The following is a 26,848-nucleotide window of genomic DNA, read 5'->3' on the forward strand; positions in this document are numbered from 1 at the left end:
ATTTGGTTTAATTAGATTGATTAGTATATTATTGCATATGGATTCAATATGACGAGATCGGTTGACTGCACTATTCGATTAGAGATAATATATTATTTTATTGTTATCTCTTCTATGCATCACCGTTTGATTATCGTCACACATCAGAACTACATATTTATTATTAGGATATTTTGTTGACTTAGTTCTTTGGTTTATGTTCCCCGTTTAAAAACTTTTGGCAAAATTAATTAGATATCATTGTTCTCGTTGTTTCTGGTTTGTTATGTTAATATATGATTCGCTAATTCATGCTTAGTTGTGAAATGTATGTTGCTGTTTTTATTTAATTCTTTGTAGCTAATCATATGTTGATGTTATTTTAAGTACCGATTATTACTTTTGTTTAATCACATATAGTATATTGATTTATTTTTGCGAAATCATCGATTATTTAATCACACTTCTATATATTCAACAAAATGCCAAATCTCACGAGAGTTGCGTTTGAGGCCCTTGATATTTCTGGGAAGAATTATTTATCTTGGGTATTGGATGTTGAGATGCACCTAATTTTTGAGGAACTTGGGGATACAATTATCGAAGGAAGTGAAGCAAGCAGCCAAATCAAAGCAAAGGCTATGATTTTCCTTCGCCATTAGCTTCATGAAGACCTTAAGAATGAATACTTAACCGTGAAAGATCCTGAGATTCTTTGGAAAGATTTCAAGGACATGTTTGATCACCAAAAAACGGGGGTATTACCCAAAGCTCGTTTTGATTGGCTGCATTTGAGACTAGAGAACTTTAAGTTTGTAGCTGAATACAACTCAGCGATGTTTAAGATCACTTCTAAGCTGAAGTTGTATGGGGAAAAGGTCATTGATGCATAAATGTTCGGAAAGACAAACACCACCTTTCACGCGAATAATATTGTCTTACAAACACAATATCGTGAAAAATGATACAAGAAGTATTATGAGCTCATATCCTCCCTTCTTCTAGCGGAGAAGAATAATAAGTTGCTAATGCAGAACCATGTATCAAGTCAAACCGGTTCCACTCCATTCCTGGAAGGAAATGTGACATCCCACCATGACAAAAAAAAGTTACCATAGTGGTTGTGGTCATGGACGTGGACGTGGACGTGGACGTGGAGATGGACATGGACATGGATATGTACGTGGCTTTGGTCGAGGTCGAGGTCGAAGTGTTTCTTTTAAGAACACAAATTCTCACCGAAAGTAGGAAAGGAAGGATGATAACAAACATGAAAAAACCCAATGGAAATGTGACCAATGTATGTGACCGTTGTGGAGGAAATGGTCATTGGTTTCACACATGTCGTATACCAAAGTATCTTGTTGAGCTTTACAAACAATCATTGAAACAAGATGGAAAGAACACAGAGACAAATCTTGTGTACGAAAAAGGCGAAGATGATACCACTCATATGGAACTCGATGATTTTCTAACCCATGATGGAAACATTGATTCTTAGATTTTAATTATGTTTTTTAGCATTTACGTTATTTAATTTTTATTTTAATGTTGTTTTGGTTTTATGATTTTATTTATTTCCTTAAACATGGTCGAATTTTTAATTATTTTTGAGAAATTGCCTCAAATGGCATTAAATGATGTTTTTGGGACATAATGAGCATCTAAATATTTTTGTGACATATGTATAGCATTCTCATTTATTTTCAATTTTTAAACAACGAATAATATAATTAAAAGAAAATAAATTGAAAATAGATCTCCAGCTCACGCTTCCAACGCGATGACCATTGACGAGCCCGACGACCATCGACGAAGGCTTCGTGCTCGAGCTCGAGGACATTTCCGACAAAGCTTTGAGCTCCGATCTGCATTTCCGACGAGGCTTCATAGGTTTGATCTTCAGTCAGTTATTAAATCGATATATTTCTCCAGAAATTTCCAATTTCTTCATCTTCTTCTTCACTAATTTTGTTGACGAAATTAGACGAGTACTGTTGCTTAATGGTGTTCTTCTTCACCGTTGTTGTTTACTGTTGTCTAATGGCGTTCAATTTTTGAATTGATTCGTGAATTTGTGATTTTAATTGATTTTGAACACCTATGACATATTTGCCTCTTTTGAATCGATATTGAACAGCTACTCTTGTTGTCTCATGAATATACCATCCACAAACATAAAAAAACTAGCCTAATCTCTAAAATAATTGTAATTCTTTCCAAGTATTTGAAAGTTTGATAAAGAGCCAACAAATCCTGTGGATTTTGGAGCAGAGACTTTGAGTTATGAGGATTATTACGATGAAACAAGAGATAGATATGATAAAGCTTTTCTGATGATGATTACTTATCAGTGTGATGCTTTGGTTGACAAGTTTAATGTCACTCCTTTGATTATTGGTTTGGTTGGACCTATCTCTTTACGTTACATGGCTCTCTCTCTGGTGGTTATGACGATGATTGGGCTGATAAAGCCATTCGTGAATCCGAACTTCAATCTGAAGATGGTAGAAATCTTTTGACAATATTGTGTTGTTTGGTGTGATTCTATTTGTTACTAAGTTTCACTCTTTTTGGTGTCTTGCATTGCAGGTGAAGTAAAAGATACTAAGAGGCCTAAAACACACAAAGCTGAGCCGTGTAACTTAGATGGTAAAAGAGCAGTGACGATATGGTTTAGTATGCTTAAAATGACTATGCCTTTATCGAGTTCTTTGGTGATATCTTTCCTTGCTTGTCACCAAGCGGGAGCACCGGTTCCACCCACATATATTGTGAGATAGGCACAAGAAGTAAAGCTTCTATATTTGTCTTGTTTTCTCGATATTAGAGAGCGAATGGGAGAGTGATCAGCTGTGTGTCCGGTGAAAGCAATATACAGATATGATCCTTTCTAGTCATGTGTTTTTCAGTTTTAACTCTCTTTCTATTTTCCTGTCTATGGTTTTTGTTTGTAGGTACTTCATCCATCAGTCGGAACTTCATCTATCTCTACTGTACATGGAATAGAGCAGGTAAAAACACATTTGTATATGTTTTTAGGAGGGGAACATACATATTCAGGATGACCTTCCTAAACCAGAGGTAATTACTTCCATTCGACTTTTTTGCGGTTGTAAATGTCTGTTCATTTGTCTATCTATGTTTGTGTTTGTAGAAACTGATATAACCCGATTTTCACCGATTTTATCTATGTTTTAGGTATACGATTTTGAGTCTTTATGTTATTTCTCGAGTCTTTTTAGTGTCTTTTCAGGTATTCTATGCAGTGGGACAATAATGGAGATAAGGAGACATTTTGGAGCAAAAGTTAAGGAAAAGAGCTAAGGACGATTTTGGTTCAGGAATCAGCGAGGAGTGTCGATCGACACACTCTTGGTGTCGATCGACACCAGTTTCGGCCCAGCAGAAGTCCATGACGCTTTCAAGTTTACAAAAGAGGAAATTTGCCCCAGAAGACTTTCCTATTTGCATTATTAGTCCCTGGACGTTTTTAGGGTTTTATATATATTGTTTTTAGACCTAAGAGCAAGTCTAGTAAGGGTTTTTAGTAGATTTCTTAGATGGGTTTCTATGTTAAAATGGGCCCAGATGATAGAAAAACAGTTGAATCCATTTACGATCGTTCCTAAAATTGGGTTTTTCGCGACCCAATAGAAACTCATACGTGGCCTCATTTAATTGGATAAACTGATTGACAAAACCAAAAAAAAAACCTACACGCTTATTTTTTTTTTCTTCTCTCTCTCTCTTCTTCTTCTTCGCCGACGACAGAGACACCAAAGACGATTGATTTCAAATCGATTCTCTTCGTTCCGCCATGGAATGCAGCATCAAGCTCGAGAAATCTCTTCGTTCTAAAAACCCAGGTCCTTCAAATACTTCGGCTTTTCAACTTCATAGTTCCTAGAAATTTTTAAATTTCAGCTCCTCTTGTTTTTTCACATTAAGCAAACCTCTAAATTTTGCAGTTTTCTCTGATAGTCCGATACATGATTAAGTAGGTTGCTTTACTTTACTTTAGTTGGCGAATGTATGTTCTTGTTGTCTTCTCTGAGAGTATGAAAGTATAAAGTTTTGATTTTTGGGTGATGTTATTTCAGTTAAAGCCGTTGAAGCTATCTTAGAGACTAGTGATAAGCTTGAGCAGTGGAGCAAAGAACCAGAATCTGCTATTGATTACTGTTTACAATTTATTTGGTTCTTGGAATTGCTTACACGAGTGAAGAATCAGCAAGTTGGTTCTTGGAATTGCTTACACGAGTAAAGAATGTGTATGATAAGGGTGATAATGAGTCTAAAGCGTTGGCTTTGATTCTGTTTGGTTGTTGGAGAGATTTTGTTGGTGAATTTGCTCCTGTACGGTTAATTGGTTTTCAGCAGTACGGTTTCTCCTCATGATCTGGAGGTAAGCATAGTTCATTTTAGGTTTTTGTTTGATGTTTTTGCTTCGGAGTTTCTGTTATGAAGGCTAAAAATTTGATACTTAATATATGTAGTGGTTGCAGCATAGATCGTTTTAGTAAAGTTTTGTTTCTATATTTTATCTGAGGTTATTTGGAGGATTTGCAACAAAGGTTGCTGCTTGTTGATTGGATATAATCCAAAGGCAAAGGTGGTTGTTAGCTTGAGATCAAATGCAAGGTAATTTATCATTTTGTATTTATTTGCTGTGATCAATGCTTTGCTGTTATTTACTGTGATAAATGCTTCTTGGTTGATATAAAACTGTTGTTAGGTAAACGTCAATTGCTCTTGTAGGTAAACGTCAAATGCTAGTTCTTATAGCATTTAAAACTGTAAAACTGTGATGATTGCTTGGTAGGCTAATTTAAATCAATAGTATTTAGTGTGGCATTGATTGTGAGCTGTCTAACAAAGCCATAATTTGCCTTTAAAACACAAAACCGTAACCTTTGATTTTTAAAACACAAAACCGTAACCTTTGATTTTTAAAACACAAAACCTGAAACAAAGATATGGATTCACCAAATCCATATCATCATACTTCAAGCTTTATAAACCTTTTGAACAGTCAAGATGACAGTCACATTCTCCCACCAAATCCATATGAATGCTTTGAACTTGGATCAGCAAATGTCCCTGTGTATAGCACTGAGTGGTCTGATGATGATCCAAGTGAAGATGAACTACCAATTGCTGGGAAGAAAGGGAAAAAAGGGAAGAAAGCCAAGAAACCAAGGAGGAATTGGTCATCAACTGAAGATGTTGTTCTCATAAGTGGGTGGCTGAACACTTCCAAGGATCCGGTGGTGGGCAATGAGCAAAAGGGGGCAGCTTTCTGGGAACGTATAGCAGTCTACTACAACTCAAGTCCCAAGCTCAAAGGTGTGGAAAAGAGAGGCCACATATGCTGTAAACAAAGGTGGTCAAAAGTGAATGACGCTGTGAACAAGTTTGTAGGGAGCTACTTGGCTGCTAGCAAACAACAAACAAGTGGTCAAAATGATGATGATGTGGTGTCTTTGGCACATCAGATCTTCTCAAAAGATTATGGCTGCAAGTTTACTTGTGAGCATGCTTGGAGGGAGCGTAGATATGATCAAAAGTGGATTGCTCAGTCTACTCATGGGAAAGCAAAGAGAAGAAAATGTGAAGCTGACTCTGAACCTGTTGGCGTTGAAGACAAGGAAGCTCGTCCCATTGGTGTTAAGGCGGCAAAAGCCGCAGCCAAAGCCAAAGGCAAAGCCAAGCTAAGTCCGGTAGAAGGTGAAGAAACCAATGCTTTGAAGGAGATACAAAGTATATGGGAGATAAAAGAGAAGGATCACGCTGCCAAAGAGAAGCTAATCATTATTAAAGACAAGAAAAATAGGACTAAGTTCTTTGAGCGTCTGTTAGGGAAAACAGAACCTCTATCTGACATAGAGATTGAACTTAAGAACAAGTTAATCAATGAGTTGTTGGCTTGAGTTTCAGTTGTAGGTTTAGTGTCTGTTTCTAGATTATGGTTGTCTAAGTGTCTGTTTTAACTCTGTTTTTATGTTAGTGTCTGTTTTAAGTGTGTTTTAATGTTTATGTCTGTTTTAGTCTATGTTTTATGTTTAAGTGTATGACTTTGGCACTTTCTGTTTCAGTTTATGAGTTTGAGTTATGTTGTTTCTGTTTCACTTTCAGTTTCAGTTTCACTTTCAGTTTCAGTTTCAGGAAATGGATTCTCTTGTGTTGTTGTTGTTTTTACGCAGGAGTGACAAACACTTGGTCTTTACTCTTCTTCTTCATTTTGGTTTTTTACTGATGCAAAACATGTGAGAAAGAAGAAAATGAATCTCGATGCAATACAGAAGCAGAAACTGATGCTTCTTCCTCAGACACATCTTGAGGTTAACTTGTTGAAATAAAATCAAAAGGGAATTAGCTCTTTGCAACAGTGTAAGGTTTTCTTGGACTCCTATGTTTCTCTTTAGAGAGAGAGAACTTTTTGTATTCTTTTGGTTTGCTCAATTATATTACATGTGAATTTGTCATAGGACGAGTCTGCATTAGTATGGTACTCTGGCAAAGAAGAGAAGCAGATTAAGCTGAGTCAAGTCCTGAGAATTGTTCCTGGACAACGCACGGTGAGTTTCTCTCTGCAATATTCATGTATGCTCATAAACAAGTACAGTTCCTTAGTTATAAGTTAGTGTTTGAAATATGTTTCTATACCATTTCAAGTTTTCAACTAAGCAACTTTCATACTAATATATTGCATATTTTCGTGCCTCTGTAGTATTAATATAGCGTGGGACTAAATCTATTGAAAATAGTGGATTGGTTGAAAGAATGAGTTCTTCCACTTTGTGCATCTTAAAGTGTTTTCTTATCACAAGATTTCTTTTTCATCCAGCGGAGAGAGTGGAGCAGGAAAGACTGAGACAACAAAGATAGCGATGCAATACTTGGCTGCTCTTGGAGGTGGAAGTGGGATCGAGTATGAGATACTAAAGACTAATCCCATCTTGGAAGCATTTGGAAATGCAAAAACATTGAGAAACGATAATTCTAGTCGTTTTGTAAGCGTCCAAACTCCTTGTTTACTCTTATTTCTTTTACTCTGTGTCTTTAAAACTTCTGGGTCTTTATTTATCTCTTAATCTTTCTCTGATGTTAAATTTGACAGGGTAAGTTGATAGAAATTCATTTTAGTGAAACAGGGAAGATTTCGGGTGCTCAAATTCAAACATGTAAGCATAAACCTTAGTGCTGCTTCACACATTTTTTTCAATTTTCCTTTACAAAATCTAACAGCTTTTTTCTTGTTGTCTTATATTTTGCAGTTTTACTAGAAAAGGTAAATTCCTCAATATTTTTGCTGCTTCAGTTTCTTTCATGTTGAAAAACGATTCTTAATATTGACATCCTTTCATGTTCTGTTGTCACACTTTAATAGTCAAGAGTGGTTCAATGTACGGAAGGAGAAAGGTCATATCATATATTGTGCATGATAGTAAAGAAGATCAAGAAAGTGTATTTGCAATTTTTGCTGCAGTATATAGACGCTCGTGAATAATGGAAAACCACTATTAAACCTGAGATCACTTCAGCAGGAATGTCCAACCCCTCATGCACGAAGAGTGTCTCCATTTGTAACAATACTTGTGAGTAACACCACGTTTCATGTTTAAGCGTATGTAGGTAAGTATTGTTTCTAACCAGAAGTGAATAATATAGAAGGTCTTGGCAATCATCTGATTTACGGCTTGGTTTTGATTGAAGCAATTTGGTTCAGATTGGTTTGCTTACCAAGATATATGAATGAATGACTTGTTTTAGCTATAAGCATCTTTAATACAGAACTGTTGTATACGTGCTGGAGGACTGGGTTTGCTGCAATTCTGCAACCTGAATAGCTTCAGGACATTGTTCATACTGGGCTTCTCAATCTTCCTAGGCCTATCAATTCCACAATATTTCAACGAGCACACAACCATCAGCGAATGGGCTCTATGATTGCTCTGGTTCATAGCGTTGGAAAATTCTTCCTTCTTCACCAGTACACTACACCACATAATAATATAAAAACAATGTTGTCTTCTTTCTTTTTTAGTCTCCAAGTGTTTGCCATTCTTTAGTGCCGACATCAAGTACTTTAGTTTGTCACCAAAGAATGTACTTTAGTTTTGTCACCACAAACTTGATTGTTCTTTTCATTTGAACCATTCATTATTGTACCATTTATTTGCACCATTCACTACTCTTTTATTTTGTATGAATGAATGTACACCGAATAAAAAGAATCCGAACACTACTCCTTTATTGTTCTATATATAATCTGAACACTACTTCAATATTTCTATCAACTTTCTTTATCACAATAATAAACACTCTTTTCTATCAAATCATTTTTATCTCTTCTCTCTCTTTCTATAATTTTGCTAAAATGGCAGGTTCTTCTTCAAACTATAATCTCGACGACATGTTCGATGATAAGTTTGATCAATGCTTTGATCAAGCATTAGAGAGTTATGGTAATCGCCAACGAGTCAAGCCAAGGAAGAAAAAACTTTATATCGAAAGAAATCGTGAAGAAGGTCACATCCAATTAGTGAACGACTATTTTACAGAGAATCCAACATATCCTCCCCATATATTCCGACGCCGGTTTAGAATGAACAAATCGTTGTTCATGCGTATTGTTGAGAGATTCTCCAATGAAGTCCCATACTTTAAACAAAGAAGAGATGCCACCAGAAGACTCGGTTTCTCGGCACTACAGAAGTCTACAGCAGCAATTCGTATGCTCGCATATGGTATTGCGGCTGATGCGGTTGATGAATACCTCTGAATTGGTGAAAGCACGTCGTTGTTATGTTTGGAACATTTTGCAGAAGAAATCATAAATCTGTTCGGGGATGAGTATCTAAGAAGACCCACACGAGATGATCTTATACGACTTCTCCATATTGGAGAGCAACGTGGATTTCCCGGGATGATAGGAAGCATCGACTGTATGCATTGGGAGTGGAAAAATTGTCCCACCGCTTGGAAAGGACAATATACACGTGGATCAGGAAAACCAACAATCGTTTTAGAGGCCGTTGCTTCACAAGATCTCTGAATATGGCACGCGTTTTTTGGACCTCCATGTACCTTAAACGATATCAATGTTCTTGACCGCTCACCAGTTTTTGATGATATATTACAAGGTCGAGCTCCAAAAGTGAAATACGTAGTCAACGGGAAAGACTATAATTTGGCTTACTACCTCACAGATGGAATTTATCCTAAATAGGCTACATTTATCCAATCAATTTCAATTCTACAAGGTAATAAAGCTTCTTTATTTGCTACAACTCAAGAAGCTTGTCGTAAAGATGTTGAGCGTGCTTTCGGAGTTTTGCAAGCTCGGTTTGCCATTATCAAACATCCAGCTCTTTTTCATGATAAGGTGAAAATTGGCAATATTATGCGAGCATGTATAATACTTCACAATATGATAGTAGAGGACAAACGAGATGGTTACACTCAGTTTGATGTATCTGAATTCGTACATCCAGAATCAGCTAGCTCTTCACAAGTGGATTTCACTTATGCTACAGTTATGCCTTCAAATCTCGGTAATATGATGGCCACTGGAGCTCGAGTTCGTGATCGGATTAAACATGAAGAATTGAAAGCTGATTTAGTTGAACATGTATGGCAACATTATAACCAGAATCAATCTTAAAATGTACTCGTTTTTTTTTCGCTTTTAAATATGTTTTTTTGCTTCTTCTTTCTATATCATGTATGTTTAAAATTTTATAATTCTTAATAATAATCATATTTGCTCAAATGAAAATATTTAACAAATTTTCTTTTTTCAAAATTTTTTTGTTTTAGAAACCCACTTAAGAATTCCACCAATGGACCATAAAATTTCCAAAAACTCTTAAAAATTTCTAAACTACAAAACTATCCAAATCTATTAATAAAAAATACATAGAAACTATACTTTAGAAACTAATCACTGGATTTGCTCTAAGTTTCTTTTATCATGTCTTTTATCAAGTTCTCTGCAAACCCTATTGTGAAAGACATAAGCTATTCATCTCCTGTTCTTGACAGATTCACTCCAGTTATTAATACAGTGAAGAGATCTTTTCTAACTCTTATCTCCTTTGCAGTGTTTATGCTTTCATACTCAATTATGTTGATTGTTTCATTCAATATATCTGAGTAATCTGCTTGTTAGGAATAAGGTTTCTCATTAGGGATTCATATGGTTTAGTAGATTGCCCCCTTTGCTAGGTTATCTGTAGAATTCTTCATCTTTAATTATGCTTAATGCTAGATTTAGAGTAATTAACTAGATCTTGAATCCAGACAATAGATATGCCCGCCATAGGTATCTGTAGTTGGATCTATTATTTGATGAGTCTGGTTTATAGGTGTGTAATAAGAATTTGCCTATCTACTAAGATGAACAATTGAACTCGTTAAAAATGCCTATTTAGGTTGATAGTTTCTCGGCTTCTCCGGTTATTATTAGCTATGGATATAGGGAGTTTCACGGCACGCCCACCGGTTATTCCATAATTAGAGTTTTAGTTTAAGAATGGTTCGATAACAACCTAACTTTTATTAGATCTACTAACCAATAGTTTCCTGAGAATACTCTGTTCCTAGCTCTTTTCCTAATCGTTTACAACACAATCATTCTGCTGTTTTCTTACTTTGTTTTCTTACTATTTCACTCATACCCTCCTAACTTAATCTCGACATTTAACTCACTGTTTGAACAAAAGAACTCCGTGAATTTGATCCTAAAATACTGTAATTGATCTCTTATTTGAGATAGTAGTTCTAGGTAATTTGAACCATATCAAATTTGGCGCCGTTGCCGAAGTTCTTGGGAATCATCATTGAGTTTTGTTTAGGGATTTCGTTTAGTTTTTACTTCTATTTTGTTACTCACGCGTTTCTTGTTTTCTTCTTTTCTGTGTTTCAGGTGTATGCCTAGGCAAACAAGGAGCACAAAACAGAAGGAGCTTATCAACTTGTCTGTTCAGGCCTTGGGAAAACTTGAACGCAGCAACCGAAAAACTCAGAAATTAGCAATGGCTGACAGAGTCATTAGAGCTGATGCAGAAGGAGTTTTAAGAGATGAAGATTGGCAAGCCTACAATGAGGCTGGTCAGAGATTGGATGATCATGGACTCATCCTACCTGAGGACGCCAATGAGGATCAGGCGCGCCTCAATGCGCAAATAGCTGCCAGAGACGCAGCAGGGCTCGCTGTCGATCGACACAACAGAGGTGTCGATCGACACCATCGGGAGCAGCACGACGACGCGATTGGTGTCGACCGACACAACAGAGGTGTCGACCGACACCAACACCAGATTTTTGCAGCTATTCCTCCAGCTGCGGAACCACGTCGTACTCTTGGGGATTTCAACAGGCCTGACTTGTTCTATGCTAATCGATCAGTGATTGTACCCCCACCATTCCAAAGGAACGACTATGAGCTGAAGCCTGGCTACTTTGCTTTAGTTGGTCATCATCCTTTCCATGGCTTATCTCATGAGCAGCCAATGGATCATATCGAGAGATTTGAGGACTTTGTTCTGAGCATCAAGGCTAATGGAGTCTCAGAGGACTACCTACTGTGCAAGCTCTTCCCTTATTCACTTGCTGGAGAAGCAGCTTCTTGGCAGAAACAACTTAAAGCAGGTTCCCTTAAGACTTGGAGAAGCATCAAGATAGCCTTCTTGAATAATTTCTACGATGACGCTAAGTCTGAAGAGTTGAGAAAGCCTCACTTAAACAAGTTGTCTACCTTCACACAAGGTCCAGTTGAAGCTTTCAAGGTTGCTTGGGTTCGTTTCAAGGAGTACCAACGAGATTGCCCACATCATGGTTTCAGTGAGGTACAACTTCTAGGTACCTTCTTCAGAAGAGTTGTTTGGAGATACCAGATGGCTCTAGATGCAGCGAGCAATGGTAACTTCAACACACATTACCCAGCTGATGCAACAACCCTGATAGATAACCTCGCTTGCAGCAACAGCACCAAGAATTTGATTTTGAGAGGAAGAAGATTGATGGAGCTATTTCAGGAAATCAGATGGCAGAGGTGAATGCTAAGCTGGATTCAGTTCATAACTTGCTCACAGGGAAGAAGCATGTCCACATTGCAGCTGCAAAAGAGACTATTGAGCCTGAGCCTGAGTCAAAGGAAGGAGTCTTCTACATAGATGGTCAGGAATAAAGGAAGTTTGGGCAGCCACATGGCAACTTCAGTGGCAACAGGTTTACATGGAACCAGGGTTCCTCCAACTACACTCTAAAGCCTGCTTTCCAGAAGACCTTTCCTCAAAGCAGCTTTCAGAGGACCTATGGTAATTCAACTTACCAAGCCCCCCTCCACCCTCAGCAGAGACAAGAATGGAATCGATGCTTGAGCAGATTCTGGAGAGCCAATCAAAGCTTGTTGTGGAGTTTAATGGCAAGTTTGATGTTTTCTACAGAGATCTTAATGGGAAGATCGACAATCTGAGCTCTCACTTGAAGAAGCTAGATGTACAGGTAGCTCAAACTACACAATCTATCAAGAGACAAGAGAGTTTTCTTCCTGGTAATCTTGATGCTAACCCAAGGAAGAGCTGCAATGCCATCTTGATTAGAGAAGGAGATGATGTGTGGGAGGAATTGGACACTGAAGACGAGTTGGAGCTCGCAGTTGCAGAGATGGTGTCGACCGACACCCTCCTGTGTCGATCGACACCATATGGGACGCTTTTCTCAGAGACGACTCAATACGACGGTGTCGATCGATACCCATCTAGTGTCGATCGACACTGGATCCGGACTGCACCTTGTGAGGTGCAAGTACCTATGCAGCCCGAGCCCGTTTACATTCCTCCTATCCCTTATCCGAGGAAGCGTCGTTCTAAGAAGGAGATTCATGCTGCTAAGTGCACAGCCATAATGGAGAAGATCCTCCATACTCTTCATAAGGATGCTTCTGAGACATCTTCCGCCTCACTCAACAGGTATGTCAAGCGACTTGTTGACAAAGGAATTAGCTTAGATGAAGCTAAGCTACTTACCAGAGACATCAGTGCAATCATGCTGCCTAAGGCCAAGAAGGAGAAGGTACAGAGAGTAGACATAGCTGAGTACATCCGCACCATTACTCCTGGTTAGACCACTGAGACGCTTTTAGATCCAGGTAGCTTTGTTCTTGATTGCTCTATCTCCACAAGCAGATTCAGCCGCTCTTTGTGTGATCTGGGATCAAGCATTAACCTCATGCCTAAGTCTGTTGTTGAGAGACTAGGCATGACTCAGTACAGGCCTACTCGCATCACTCTTCTCTTCGCGGATCGTTCCAAGCGAATCCCTGAAGGAATCTTTGAAGATGTTTCTGTTAAGGTTGGTAACTCCATAATCCCTGCTGATTTCGTGGTCCTGGACTATGAGAAGGAACTCAAGGATCCTCTTATCCTTGGAAGAGCATTCCTAACTATAGCTAGTGCTAGGTTTGATGTGAAGAGAGGGAGAATCTCTCTCAAGGTTTGTGATTTGGAGATGAAGTTTGGCATGGATGGTTCAGAGCTTACTAAGCCTGTCAGTTGCATTGCTTCCAGCATAGACACACCTCCTCAAACTGATCAGAATCCCACCACAGAGCCACACAAAACGCTCCAACCTGCTCAGCTCGCCAATGAGAGTTGCAAAGCAACGGTGTCAATCGACACCACTACCCTTGTCGATCAAGACCTTCGGGTTTCACAGACAGAGGATTCTGCACATTCTCTTCAGCCCACACCACTTGAGGACCTATGTGATAAGTTCTCTTCTCTCTCTTCTCCTGTTTATCTTTGATTAATTCTTTGGATTATTCGAAGACTGCTTCACAAGATAACAAGCGTAGAGTTCCTCGAAAGCTTTTTTGTCCTATTGTTCTTACAGGTGACAAGAAGAGTGTCGATCGACACACCCCTTCGTGTCGATCGACACCAAAAGCTGCTCCAACCAGATCTGTTTACACACCGCCTTGGAAGGCGAGGAGGCAGCAGCATTCCTCCACCACACCACCCACATCCTGAACTCCGCCAAGTCAAACTATTGACTCAAAACAAGCGCTTGGTGGGAGGCAACCAACTGGTTTTAATTTTCTTTTCCCTTTCTTTTATTTTCTTTTATTTTTGATTTATTTTTTCCACTTTCTCTGGATTTGAATGCCACTGGGGACAGTGTCATTTAAGTCTGGGGGAGGTTCATACTAATATGGCTTTTATTTTTGTTTCTTATTAATTTTCGTTTTGCAGTTCATTTAGTTATTTCTTTTATTTCTTTAAAAAAAAAAAAACGTTTTGTTTAGTTTAGTTAGGAATCATGATCTATATTTCTCTTGTTTATTGCTTGATTGATGAGTATTGCAGGTTCGAGTCAATCTGACTATTGGAAAATCTAGATGGTAAAGCAACAGACTTGAGAATATCGTAGTTTCCAACTCAACCACTAAGGCTGGAGCTAATCTCACTGATCTTACTTTTACCTCTTCAAGCGGTTAGTATTCATAGATCTTGACTCCTTGTTCATACCTGACATTGAGACCAATGTGATAAAAATAATATGTTCCTCTCCCCTTATAAAAAAAAAATATATGATGAGAGATTGAGACGACTTTCAGATAGTGCATAGGGGGAAGAATGTTTCCTATGACCCCATTATTATACATTATTTGGAATGATCAATTACAAAGGTTGGAAAAATGTTGAGGGTGTCGATCCAGTACGCGAGTTCCCCTTTGTTTACTCTCGAAAAAGAATAACTCTGGGGGAGAGAAAAAACACCAAAAAAGAAAAGAATATATAAAGAATGGTCAATTTATCATGGTATAATACAGGAATGAGTCTAGAAGGATCTTGAATGTTGGCTTGTTTGATGAGACCCAGCGATGAAAGCCTGGTGGATATAGTTGTGGAACTTAGGCATGAGATCTAGAATGTTGTGTAAGCTTGTAGAGAAGTACATGTTGGTTAGGATTTGATTAGACTTGTTAAGCATATGGACTTAGTTCGGATGATCATGGCAATAGGTAAGAGAATGTTGGGAGTTCCTTTGTTTTCAAAACCTCTTCCACGGGTTCGGCTTTTGTGTTTTGCTTGAGGGCAAGCAAAAGCTAAGTCTGGGGGAGTTGATATAACCCTATTTTCACCGATTTTATCTATGTTTTAGGTATACGATTTTGAGTCTTTATGTTATTTCTCGAGTCTTTTTAGTGTCTTTTCAGGTATTCTATGCAATGGGACAATAATGGAGATAAGGAGACATTTTGCAGTAAAATCTAAGGAAAAGGAAGGTAAAGATGATTTTGGTTCAGGAATAACTGAGGAGTGTCGATCGACACACTCTTGGTGTCGATCGACACCAGTTTCGGCCCAGTAGAAGTCCATGACGCTTTCAAGTTTACAGAAGAGGAAATTTGCCCCAGAGGACTTTCCTGTTTGCATTATTAGTCACTGGATGTTTTTAGGGTTTTATATATATTGTTTTTAGACCTAAGTTTCTTTTATCAAGTCTTTTATCATGTTCTCTGCAAACCCTATTGTGAAAGACATAAGTTATTCATCTCCTGTTCTTGAGAGATTCAGTCCAGTTCTTAATACAGTGAAGAGATCTTTTCTAACTCTTATCTCCTTTGCTGTGTTTATTCTTTCATACTCAATTATGTTGATTGTTTCATTCAATATGTCTGAGAAATCTGCTTGTTAGGAATAGGGTTTCTCATTAGGGATTCATATGGTTTAGTAGATTGCCCCTTTTGCTAGGTTATCTATAGAATTCTTCATCTTTAATTATGCTTAATGCTAGATTTAGAGTAATTAACTAGATCTTGAATCAAGACAATAGATATGCCCGCCATAGGTATCTATAGTTGGATCTATTATTTGATGAGTCTGGTTTATAGGTGTTTAATAAGAATCGGCCTATCTACTAAGATGAACAATTGAACTCGTTAAGAATGCATATTTAGGTTAATAGTTTCTCGGCTTCTCCGGTTATTATTAGCTATGGATATAGGGAGTTTCGCGGCACGCCCACCGGTTATTCCATAATTAGAGTTTTAGTTTAAGAATGGTTCGATAACAACCTAGCTTTCTTAGATCTACTAACCAATAGTTTCCTGAGAATACCCTGTTCGTAGCTCTTTTCCTAATCGTTTACAACCCAATCATTCTGCTATTTTCTTACTTTGTTTTCTTACTATTTCACTCATACCCTGCTAGCTTAATCTCGACATTTAACTCACTGTTTGAACAAAAAAACTCCGTAAATTCAATCCTAAAATACTGCAATTGATCTCTGATTTGAGAGAGTAGTTATAGGTAATTTGAACCATATCAGAAACCTCACCCATAAGTCGAAAAGTCTTCTATATGTGTGTCATATTACATGTTCAAAATCTGAAAAGGGAAGAGGCAATATGTCATTGGCTTTGCTTCCTGTTGTAGATTGTAGTCTGATTCCTATTGGCGGTGCACATTCACCACGAGGTCCTGATGATATATATGTTAACAAATATTTCTTGACCAAGACTGAGTTAATGCAGAAGATGAGGCAATGAGCGTTGAAGTGGAAGTTTGAGTTCATGTCTAGATGGTCTAACAAAGATAGAGTGATTTTGTGTGTATAGATGCTATACTGTCAAACTATTTATTTTAGGACATGTTTTCAGTAATTTAGGAAGGTCTTCCCTAAACTATGAATTTCAAGCATTTGATTTTTATTCGATCATCTAATGATTAGAATGATATCTTCATATGTAGTAATGATATTCTTTGTTCCAAAGTAAAACTATGGTTTATTCCTTACACCCGAATTCAGTTTTTGCTCTAGATATCATTCCTGAATATCTAGGATTTCTTCCTAAATTTCAAAAAATATCTATAAAACCATGTCATGATATGTTTCATGGTTATCATAAATATATATGCTCATTTGTAAGATATTCATGAATGAGAAGCTTTGTTTACTAGTTACATGTGTGACAATCCTTTCTTGAATTTTTCTGACAATCTTTCCTGAATTTTTCGACAATCCTTCATAATCTTTCAATGAGAAATTGTAGCAAACTCAATCACAGTTATCTCAAAAAACTATTAAATTGTCTAATAGAAACATATGATACTTTTCTAGTTTAGAACCATCATACAAGTACCATAACAGTTTAAAATGGTTTCACAAGCATCATACATCTAATAAAGAAACATAGTCTTAAGAAATATAAACACACTTGTTGAAGATATCGATAACAAATTTGTTTCTGATGTCTTCTGAATCTTGATCACGTAGCTTGGAGAAATCTTCAATCCTCATTGCCATTAAATCATTGCAACTTCTTCTATCACGGCTCATAAATCAAGTGTTCTTTTTGTCGAATCTTCAGATTTCATTTTGTAACCTTTGCCTACAAGCTCGACCAGCAGACTTAATTCTGGATCATCTTCATCTTCCAATGAAACTTTATCTTCAAGATCATCAAGTAGTGAAGGTAAGATGCAAAAATACATTCAGTTGCATGAAAACAAAAACGTTCAGCACACTTAATACATTCAACTACATATTTTAGGAAGGTCATCCCAAATTACTATAAATCCTTCCCAAATCAGGAAGGTCATCCTGAATTATTATAAAGCCTTCCCAAAACTAGTTTAAACCGTTGAAAGAAGAGACTTTCCCGAATTCAATTACCCAGTGAGACAGACTTGCCCGATTACTCACGATTATCACCGTGACCTGGGGAAAAATGAGAAAAAGGGGGTGAGTAATGAATTACTCAGTGAGAGGATCCTTTCCGTCCACTGGAAATACGATACACGATTCCACCTTTAAACCACACTCAACAATCACATAGAAATAGACACAACACTCATATAGTCCGCATCACTATGCAAAACTATAACACACAACTCATTCTTGCTTAAGCAAGATCTCCACATCATTTCCAAGTTCGATCATCTCCCTGACCTTTGAACCTATCTAGTTCCACTGGACTCGTTAGTCTTTGAGCTACAAAGAATCCGTCAATTCAATGCAGACCATTTCCACTGTTCCACTTTTCCTCTTTTCCACTGTTCCACTTTTTATCATCTCAAAAGTTGGTGATTCCACTTTCTCATATAACACATATAATTACTTGTTCTCACAAGTACAATAATTCAATCATCCTATATTACTAGAACAGTCATCATATCATCAATCCTAAATAACAATTCATTATTACTAAGCAATCAGATCTATTCCTATGCAATGAATCATGAAGCATAAAAATAGAAACTTGTAATCGAATCACCGCAGATCACACCCTCACCTTCGCCACTTGCTGATGTAGAACACTTGTTTCAGCTGCCTTAAAGACGCCTTAATAACTCTTCAATGAACCGTTAATGTTTTAATCCCTCAGTTGATTATCTAGCCAGTAGTACCATGAAGCTCTACACCAAATTTTGTCCCGATCGGCATATTTCAGACCTCCAAACGTCGCCTCGAAGAAGCCAATACGAAATAGATTTCTAGGATTCCTGATTATGCAGTTACTTGTCTAGGAAGAAACGCACATATCTTCTTAAATATAACCTCGATTCAAACTCTGTCTGTTGCAGTGGATTCATGGAACTCTGACCTTTCCAAAGACGTCTTATTCACCATCTAAAGTTTTCTCGTACGATGGGGATCAGCCTCGCAAAACCCCAACTTGAAACTGCACTTTTTCCTTCATCTTCTTCCTTCTTTGATTCTGTTTTGCTTTGCCCTAGCCTTGGATGCTTTGATCTTCTTCAGCTTGAATCCCCCTTACTGTTTTGAACTAAATCTCCCTCTCCCAATGTTTTTCCTTCACGGTGGTGATGATCCCTTCTCTTCTGTCGCTTCTCCTTCTCCTCGATCCTTTCCTTTCTTCACAAATCTCCTCCACCTTAAGTTTGTGACTTCTCTTCTCTTCTCTGGATAACTATGGCGTGGCTGCTCTTAGATTAGGGTTTCTGGTTGTGATGGTGGCTCAAGTGGTGACGAAGAAGGAGATAAATATACATACACATGTGTAAACCCTTTTATTTTGTAATTTGCTTCACTTGGGTTTCAATGGGCTCCATGGACTTTTGTTTTTAACAAAACTAATAGGGTAGGTTCACGGGATTGGGTTTGGGGTGTTACATTTAGAATCTATTAATTTTCTGGAACGTATACAAGGAGATATATGTTGACCAATTCACCCACAATGTGGAACATTTAGAAATTTCATGGTCTTAATCGATGCATCAACAAGATGGTCACATGTAAACTTATTATCAACTCGCAACATGGTGTTGCAAGACTATACTTGCTTAATTGATTAAATTACGAGAACTTTTTTTCAGATTTTTCTCTAAAGACAATTCTTCTTGATAATGCTGGTGAATTCACATCTCAGGACTTTAATGATTATTGTATGCCTGTTTGGATAAGTGTTGAACATCTTGTTGCACATATTCGTACACAGAATTGTTTAGATGAATCATTGATTAAACGTCTCCAATTAATTGCTAGACCATTACTTATGAAATCTAAACTCCCAACTTCTATGTGGGGACTCCCTATACTACATGCAGCGACATTAATTCGCATCAGACCTACAAGTAATAATGAGTTCTCCCCATTACAATTGGTTTTTGGTCAGAAACCAAATATTTCCCATTTGATTTTTTTTTTGGGGGATTTGTTGTATATGTTCATGTTGCTCCACCACAACGCTTTAAACTGGGACCTCAAAGGATGTTAGGAATATATGTTGGATATGAATTACCCTCGATAATTAAATACCTCGAGCCGTCCACAGGGGACCAATTTAAGGCTTGATTTGTAGATTGTAATTTCAATGAATATGTTTTTCCAACATTAGAGGGAGATAATAAACATCTCGGAAAAGAAATAAGTTGGAAAGCATTATCATTGACTTATCTTGATCCTCGTACTAAGGAATATGAACTAGCAGTTCAAAAGATAATACATTTACAGATATAAGCCAATATGTTTCCAGAATCATTTACTGACCTGAACAGAGTGACCAAGTCACATATTCCAGATGAAAATGCTCCAATTAAAATTGATGTCCCAGAAGGACAATATCAAACTGCTAGTAAGTCTAGAGCACGCATGAAGCGTGGTAGACCAATCGGTTCCAAAGACAAGAATCCTCGTAAAAGAAAAGGAGTAGAAATTAATAATGGCCAGACCGAGGAAGTTAGAGACATTAGACATGAATAATGAAGAGATTCAAGTACCTGATCATGAGAATGATAAAGAGAAAGATAATGAAGAGATCTTTATTAATTATACCATGTCTGGAATAAAATGAAACCGAAAGCATATTCGATGTCGATGATATTTTTGCATGCAATATAGCAGTCACTACAGGAAATATGGGTATTAATAGCGGGCGTTAACCGCTATTAGTTTTGTGTAATAGCGTTTCCTTAACCGCTCTGAGATCGCCCGTTATCGTAGGTCGGACACATTTAATAGCGGATTCTTGTTGTGCTATAGTTATTTATATAACGATAGCGCTTTCTGTTCTGCAATTGTTAATATTTTTAATAACATGATTCAAATGTTATTAAAACTCATTAATTTGATTTTGACCTATATCAAATATAGCAAATGTTTCGTGTTATTAGTTTGTTTTTAAATTATTCAAAATTTATTTATTAAAAATTATTACAAATCATTTTTATTTATAATATAGTTTTTATTTCAATCATTTAAAAAACAATTAAAATTAATATATAAATATTTAAATGATTAGAAAACCATAACAAATTTCATTGTTTACAAAAACCACAAAAACCTATACATCAATCTACTACTAACAAGCCTTCACAATCATTCCTAACATAAACAAAGGTGCACCACCTAAATCCTCTTCTGTTTCCAACTCATGATAGCCTCTAGGTGGTACTCTCATAACAACATACCAATTTTAATCATCATCTTCCCTAGAATAGAAAACCTGTTTTGCTTGAGAAGGTAGAATGAATGGATCTTTCAAATAGGCTGTTTGGTTCATATGAAGGTTAACAAGGGTGAAACCATCTTCCTCCTTTACACCATTCCCTGTGTTGGCCCAATTGCATCTGAACAGCGGCACTTTGAACATGTGATAGTCCATAAGTAAAATCTCCTTTATCACTCCATAATATGTAAGCATATCAGTGACTTGTCTCATATCTCGAGCACTTGATCTACACATGCTAAATGCTTCATAAGTTACTCCACTGTTTTGTGTCTTCCGCTTAATAGCATCTATATGAAACTGTTGCCCACTAACGATAAATCCTTTATGTGCTAAGGCAACATTTCTTGGTCCAAATGCCAACCACCTTGTCTCCTTAGAATGATTTGTTGAGTCTGAATTAATCTACCACAGTAAATTCAGAACTTGATCATGAAGCTGAAGTACTAAAATGATCATGAAGCTAAGCAATAAGCTAACTAGTCATTAAGCAAAACATGATCATGAAGCTAACAATCTGTGCCACGGAAACCAGTCATCAAGCTAAGCAATAAGCTAACAATCTGTGCTAAAACCATTCATCAAGCTTCAAGATAAGCTAACCAGTCATCAAGCAAAACATTATCATGAAACTAACAATCTGTGCCTAGAAAAAGTGTCATCAAGCTAAGCAATAAGCTAACCCGTCATTAACCAAAACATGATCATGAAGCTAACAATCTGTTCCACGAAAACCAGACATCAAGCTAAGCAATAAGCTAACAATTTGTGCTAAGAAAACCAGTCATCAAACTTCAAGATAAGCTAACCAGTCATCAAGCAAAACATTAGCATGAAGCTAACAAGCTAATCAGTCAATATAATTTAACAAGCTGTATAACAAATAATCAAGAAGACCAGCTGCAGCTGGAAACCTTGATTTTAAGCCATTGTGCAAACTGCTTAGTATGGTTTTTCCATAAAAATGTTTTATTTTTTGCACATCGAGCATCATTAGCTTGTAATTCTTCCAAATGCATCCTAGATTTTACATTAGATAACAGTTCTCAGAAAGAAATTATACTAAAAATTAGTAGATCAAACATAAAGGGTAACCTCTTACTCGACATAAGGATCCAAAGATGCCATGTTCATTAGCACATAACGATGTGCAGTGTCTCTATCTTTATCTGATAGGGTAACTTCTACACCCTTCTGCAGAGGTCGACCTTCAACCACGCTTCTATCAGCCTCAATATCTTCATTGCGATTAACTGTTTCTTGAACTGGTACTGAATCTTTAAGGAACTCTAAACAAAATGCAACGCATTCTCCAGCTAAATACCCCTCAGCCATACATGCTTCTAGCCTTGCATGATTCTTAACAAACGCCTTTAGTGTTTTCATGTACCTATATCTCAATCAAGAAATGAATATTAGTTGAAAATCATTGCAGGAAATACATATATTGAACCAAATGAGTACATCAAACCTTTCGAAGGGATACATCCAGCGAAAGTGTATTGGTCCTCCCAAACGTGCCTCTTTTGATAGATGTATTGGAAGGTGGAACATGATATCAAAAAGGGATGGAGGGCAGAAGCGCTCAAGTTGACACATTGTTTCCACAAACTCTGTCTCCATTATCAAAAGTTTCTCCGGGTCGATGATGCGCTGACACAACCTGTTGAAGTAACTGCATAATCTATTTATGGCAATCCTAGGACCCTTATATAACAAGCCTCTTAATGCAGCCGGTAACAAGTTCTGTACTAGGACATGATGATCATGCGATTAAACTACCTATATTTGGAAGATTAACTGAAACACTATTCGCAATATTACCACAATAACCATCAGGACCTCTAAACTTAGATAACCTTTTGCAGAAAATCGTCTTCTCTTTCTTGGATAACCAATAGGCTGCTGGAGGTAAGTATGTTTTCTTTCCCCTGACCTCTGTGTGCAAGTTATTTCTGATTCCAATATCTTCTAAGTCTTTTCTTGCTTTCAAACCATCTTTAGACTTAGCACTTTGAATCAAGATAGACAATATAGCATCCGACACATTTTTTTCTACGTGCATAACATCAATATTATGACGAACAGGCAAATCCTAACAAGAGAAATAAGAAACTGTTAGGCTTATTCAGATCCACAATAACAGAATATCATTCAATTACAAATTTACTTTACCTTCCAGTAAGGTAGTTCAAAGAATATTGAACCACAAGAGAAATAAGAAACTGTTAGGCTTATTCGGAACCACAAATCAAAATTGTTTTCCATTCCAAAGAACAAAGAAGCTATGATTGAATGAGAACATACCTATTGAAGAATGCAGGGAGATTGTGATAAATCGAGTTGAGAGACTGAGAAATCGAATTCAGATACTGATAAATCGAGTGAAATAAAGTGCGAATTAGATGGAGAGACAGAGAAAGCGAGTGAGATTGAGAGAAATCGAGTGAGAGTTGCAGATTTTGTGCTCAATACCTCAAGAAATTCGAATGATACCTCAAGAAAGAAAATGAGAAATCGAGAATGAAAAGTTGATTTTTTAGATCCAAAAAACATGAGAAAGTTATTTTTTAGGATTTTGTTTATTTTGCCTTAGCCAAAATTTCACTTTTTCCCACTTACAATTTTCAATAGCGGAATACTAAAGATTAGAACCACAAAATTGCCCCGCGTCAATTTCATTATCCCGCTTTAATAATTTATAGCGTTTACAATATACAAAACGCTATCTTTAAAACACGATTAAGTCAATTATAGCACATAGATAAAAAACGCTATCTTATTATGCTATCAATACCCACATTTCCTGTAGTGAGTTGATGTTATGAATGAAGAAGAGGAACAAGTATTGCGGTTTATTGAAGAGTGTACACAACAAGATGATTGGTTGAAATGGAAAGAAACCATAGAGACAAAATTAAAATCTCTTGGAAAGAGAAAAGTATTTGGACCAGTAGTCCGTACACCTAAAGGTGTAAAACCAGTGGGACATAAATGGGTCTTCGTGGGAAAGAGAAATGAAAATAGTGAAGTGATGAGATACAAAGCACGTCTAGTAGCTCAAGGATTCTCACAAAGACATGGAATTGATTATGAAGAGATATACTCTCCTATGGTGGATGCAACTACTTTTAGATTCCTTATCTGTCTGGCAATACGAGAAATTTTTTATTTAAGACTAATGGATGTAGTCACAACCTACTTATATGAACAACTGGATAATAATATTTACATGACAGTCCCGAACGGATTTAAACTGCATGAAGCAGCAAACACTAGTTCTCGAGAACAATACTGTATAAAATTGAACTGATCTCTTTACGGATTGAAACAATCGAGGAGAATGTGGTATAATCGCCTTAGTGAGTACTTATTAAAAGAAGGCTATAAGAATGACCCTATTAGTCCATGCATTTTTATAAAGAGATTTGGGTCGGGATTTGTTATCATTGAAGTGTATGTTGATGATTTGAACATTATTGGAACTTCTGTAGAAAATTTTACAGACAGTTGAGTAATTGAAGAAAGAATTCGAGATGAAAGATCTTGGAAAGACAAATTTTGTCTAGGATTACAGATTGAGCACCTGAAGAATGGAATCCTTGTGCATCAAACGACATACACTAAAAATGTGCTTAAAAGATTCTCTCTAGAACAGAGCACCTCTGTTGAGTAGCCCAATGATTGTAAGAGCACTTGATGTAGATAAAGATCCATTCCGTCCTCGAGAAAAAAATGAAGAAGTGCTTGGTCTTGAAGTACCATACTTAAGTGCAATATGAGCATTAATGTACCTTGCTAGTCATACAAGACCTGATATAAAATTTCGGTGAATTTGTTAGCAAGATTTAGCTCATTCCCAATTCGAAGGCACTAGAATGAGATCAAACATCTACTTTGATACTTGTAGGGTACAAAAGATATGGGTCTATTCTTCTCTAACTCGTCCAAAGAAGACTTGATTGGTTTTGCAGATGCAGGATATCTATCCGATCCTCATAACGATCGATCACAAACAGGACATGTGTGCACCTACAGTAGTACTCCTATTTCTTGGTGTTCTATGAAGCAAACCATTCAGCTACTTCCTCTAACCATGCAGAGATTTTGGCTATCTATGAAGCTAGTCGTGAATGTGTATGGTTAAGATCAATTATCCATCATATACGAGGAGATTGTGGCTTACCTACATGAAAGGAAGTCCCTATGGTCATGCATGAGGATAATGTAGCATGTATTGCAAAACTGAAGGATAGATACATCAAAGGTGACAAAATCAAGCATATTCTACCGAAATTCTTCTTCACCCATAATCTACAGAAGGATGGTGAGGAACATGTCACACAGATTCGTTCAAGCGAGAATTTGGCAGATTTATTTACCAACTGCTACTTTCAAGAAGTTAGTATAAAATCTTGGATTGCGTCGTCTCAAAGATATGTGATGTATTCATGAGGGGGAGTAAATGCGTGTTACACGCAGTTTCTCTTAACCATGGTTTCCCCACTGCGTTTTCCTGGTAAGGTTTTTAATGAGGTAACATTTATTATATGTGCATTTGCAATTCCTTTATATAATGGTCTTCAGAGGGAGTGTTATGAATAATAGATATTATATGGATGCCCATTAAGAGCCCATTTGGATATTCTAAAAATCATTACATTACTTGGTTACCCTAATATGTATCTCCTATATATATCTTCTTCTTACTCATGAATTATACTCAACAACAATTTATAAACCTAGTTATTTTACAACAGAAAGAACTTCACAAAACAAAAGAAAATCGTGATTGCCATAATCCATCGACTATTTAATAAAGCTGAACTTTTAGATAAGAGATAAAAGCTCATTACTCATTATGGCATGGTTCAGACTCAACTTGTGATCTTCAAGAACATAATTTCATATGGTCCTTACAAATATTAGTTAATATTAATTGTAATATGGAGCAAGAAACATGTTTCCCTTCTTTATGTTTTGTAATTACTCTTCTTTGTCATACTCTCAAACCTAAAAGAATAAGTTATGTTTATGATTTGCCAAACTCTAACTAAAAAACTTTTGCTTGGACATGAAAAAGATTTGTAACCTTGGAAAAATACAAAGAGTTTGTCTTACTATTTCAATTTTCTCCAAGACCCAAATCATAGAACAAACTTTTGATAATCGGAATAGAGAATAATGCAATTTAGCTATACACAACCTAAACCTAGTGGAAATTAAGAGGAGAAAATTCAGGTTGATTCAACTTGAAGCCTGATTGGCATGTAGAGGAGGGTGAGAAGAGATCCTTGTGAAAGAGGAGCATGTCTCAGAATCACCATGCTGCTGCTTGCGAGCCAGCTTGCAAATGTTAGGCAAAGAGTGACAAACATGCCACCTTTTCCGCCTAGTATCCAAGTGATCATGAATCCGACTTTAAATTCCCAAGAACAATAACACTCTCATAGTAGGAAATACCGACTCGGTAAGAACAACATAAGCTCTTGATTAGCTATGTGGCTCTAGATTCCTTATTAACATCAACATAAAACCTGCAATAACAACACAAGGATACAATCACAAACATACTTTACCAAAGCTGAGAAACTAGAAAAAAAAATAAGGAAGAAAATAAGACACATTCATGATATTTATGCATCATCCAAGAGCAAGATTGAAATAGAAGAATATAGGAAAGACTAGTTCAATCAAACTCCAGACACAGATGGCTAATCATGACTCATAAAAAATATTAGATTTTAACTTATTTTCTATTACGCAAATCATGTTGCTAGATGTAAAGGGTTGTGTTCTCAACTACTATTTGCGATTTCACATCTTAAAAGCATCAATCAATCAAACAAACAATAGTAAAGAAAGTTAGTAAATGTGCATTTT

General features: G+C 36.8%; 2 protein-coding genes and 6 pseudogenes across 8 annotated transcripts; 7 read left to right on the forward strand and 1 right to left on the reverse strand.

Moving 5' to 3' along the window:
• Positions 1 to 452: 452 nt before the first annotated feature.
• AT1G42655 lies at positions 453 to 1,475 on the forward strand (annotated as a pseudogene; the record flags this gene model as incomplete). Its single annotated transcript has 1 exon — positions 453 to 1,475.
• Positions 1,476 to 2,213: 738 nt separating this feature from the next.
• AT1G42615 (TATA box-binding protein associated factor RNA polymerase I subunit B) lies at positions 2,214 to 3,063 on the forward strand (the record flags this gene model as incomplete). The annotated part of the gene is made up of 4 exons (NM_001333204.1): positions 2,214 to 2,379; positions 2,572 to 2,735; positions 2,937 to 2,993; positions 3,022 to 3,063. Coding segments are annotated over 4 exons (429 nt in total), but the record flags the coding sequence as incomplete, so codon positions are not given.
• A 3,200-nt stretch (positions 3,064 to 6,263) lies between these two features.
• On the forward strand, positions 6,264 to 7,488 carry AT1G42680 (P-loop containing nucleoside triphosphate hydrolases superfamily protein; the record flags this gene model as incomplete). The annotated part of the gene is made up of 5 exons (NM_103449.2): positions 6,264 to 6,323; positions 6,471 to 6,560; positions 6,813 to 6,995; positions 7,103 to 7,166; positions 7,373 to 7,488. 5 exons carry the CDS (start codon positions 6,264 to 6,266, stop codon positions 7,486 to 7,488), a joined length of 513 nt encoding a protein of 170 aa, NP_174989.2.
• An 874-nt stretch (positions 7,489 to 8,362) lies between these two features.
• AT1G42690 lies at positions 8,363 to 9,649 on the forward strand (annotated as a pseudogene; the record flags this gene model as incomplete). The annotated part of the gene is made up of 1 exon: positions 8,363 to 9,649.
• A 1,228-nt stretch (positions 9,650 to 10,877) lies between these two features.
• On the forward strand, positions 10,878 to 14,601 carry AT1G42695 (annotated as a pseudogene; the record flags this gene model as incomplete). Its single annotated transcript has 1 exon — positions 10,878 to 14,601.
• Positions 14,602 to 18,386: 3,785 nt separating this feature from the next.
• Positions 18,387 to 20,375, forward strand: AT1G42703 (annotated as a pseudogene; the record flags this gene model as incomplete). Its single annotated transcript has 1 exon — positions 18,387 to 20,375.
• Positions 20,376 to 20,932: 557 nt separating this feature from the next.
• Positions 20,933 to 23,233, reverse strand: AT1G42697 (annotated as a pseudogene; the record flags this gene model as incomplete). Its single annotated transcript has 1 exon — positions 20,933 to 23,233.
• Positions 23,234 to 23,800: 567 nt separating this feature from the next.
• On the forward strand, positions 23,801 to 25,447 carry AT1G42698 (annotated as a pseudogene; the record flags this gene model as incomplete). Its single annotated transcript has 1 exon — positions 23,801 to 25,447.
• Positions 25,448 to 26,848: the final 1,401 nt, after the last annotated feature.

The sequence above is a fragment of the Arabidopsis thaliana genome (assembly GCF_000001735.4).
Source record: "Arabidopsis thaliana chromosome 1 sequence".
Classification (NCBI taxonomy): Eukaryota; Viridiplantae; Streptophyta; class Magnoliopsida; order Brassicales; family Brassicaceae; genus Arabidopsis; species Arabidopsis thaliana.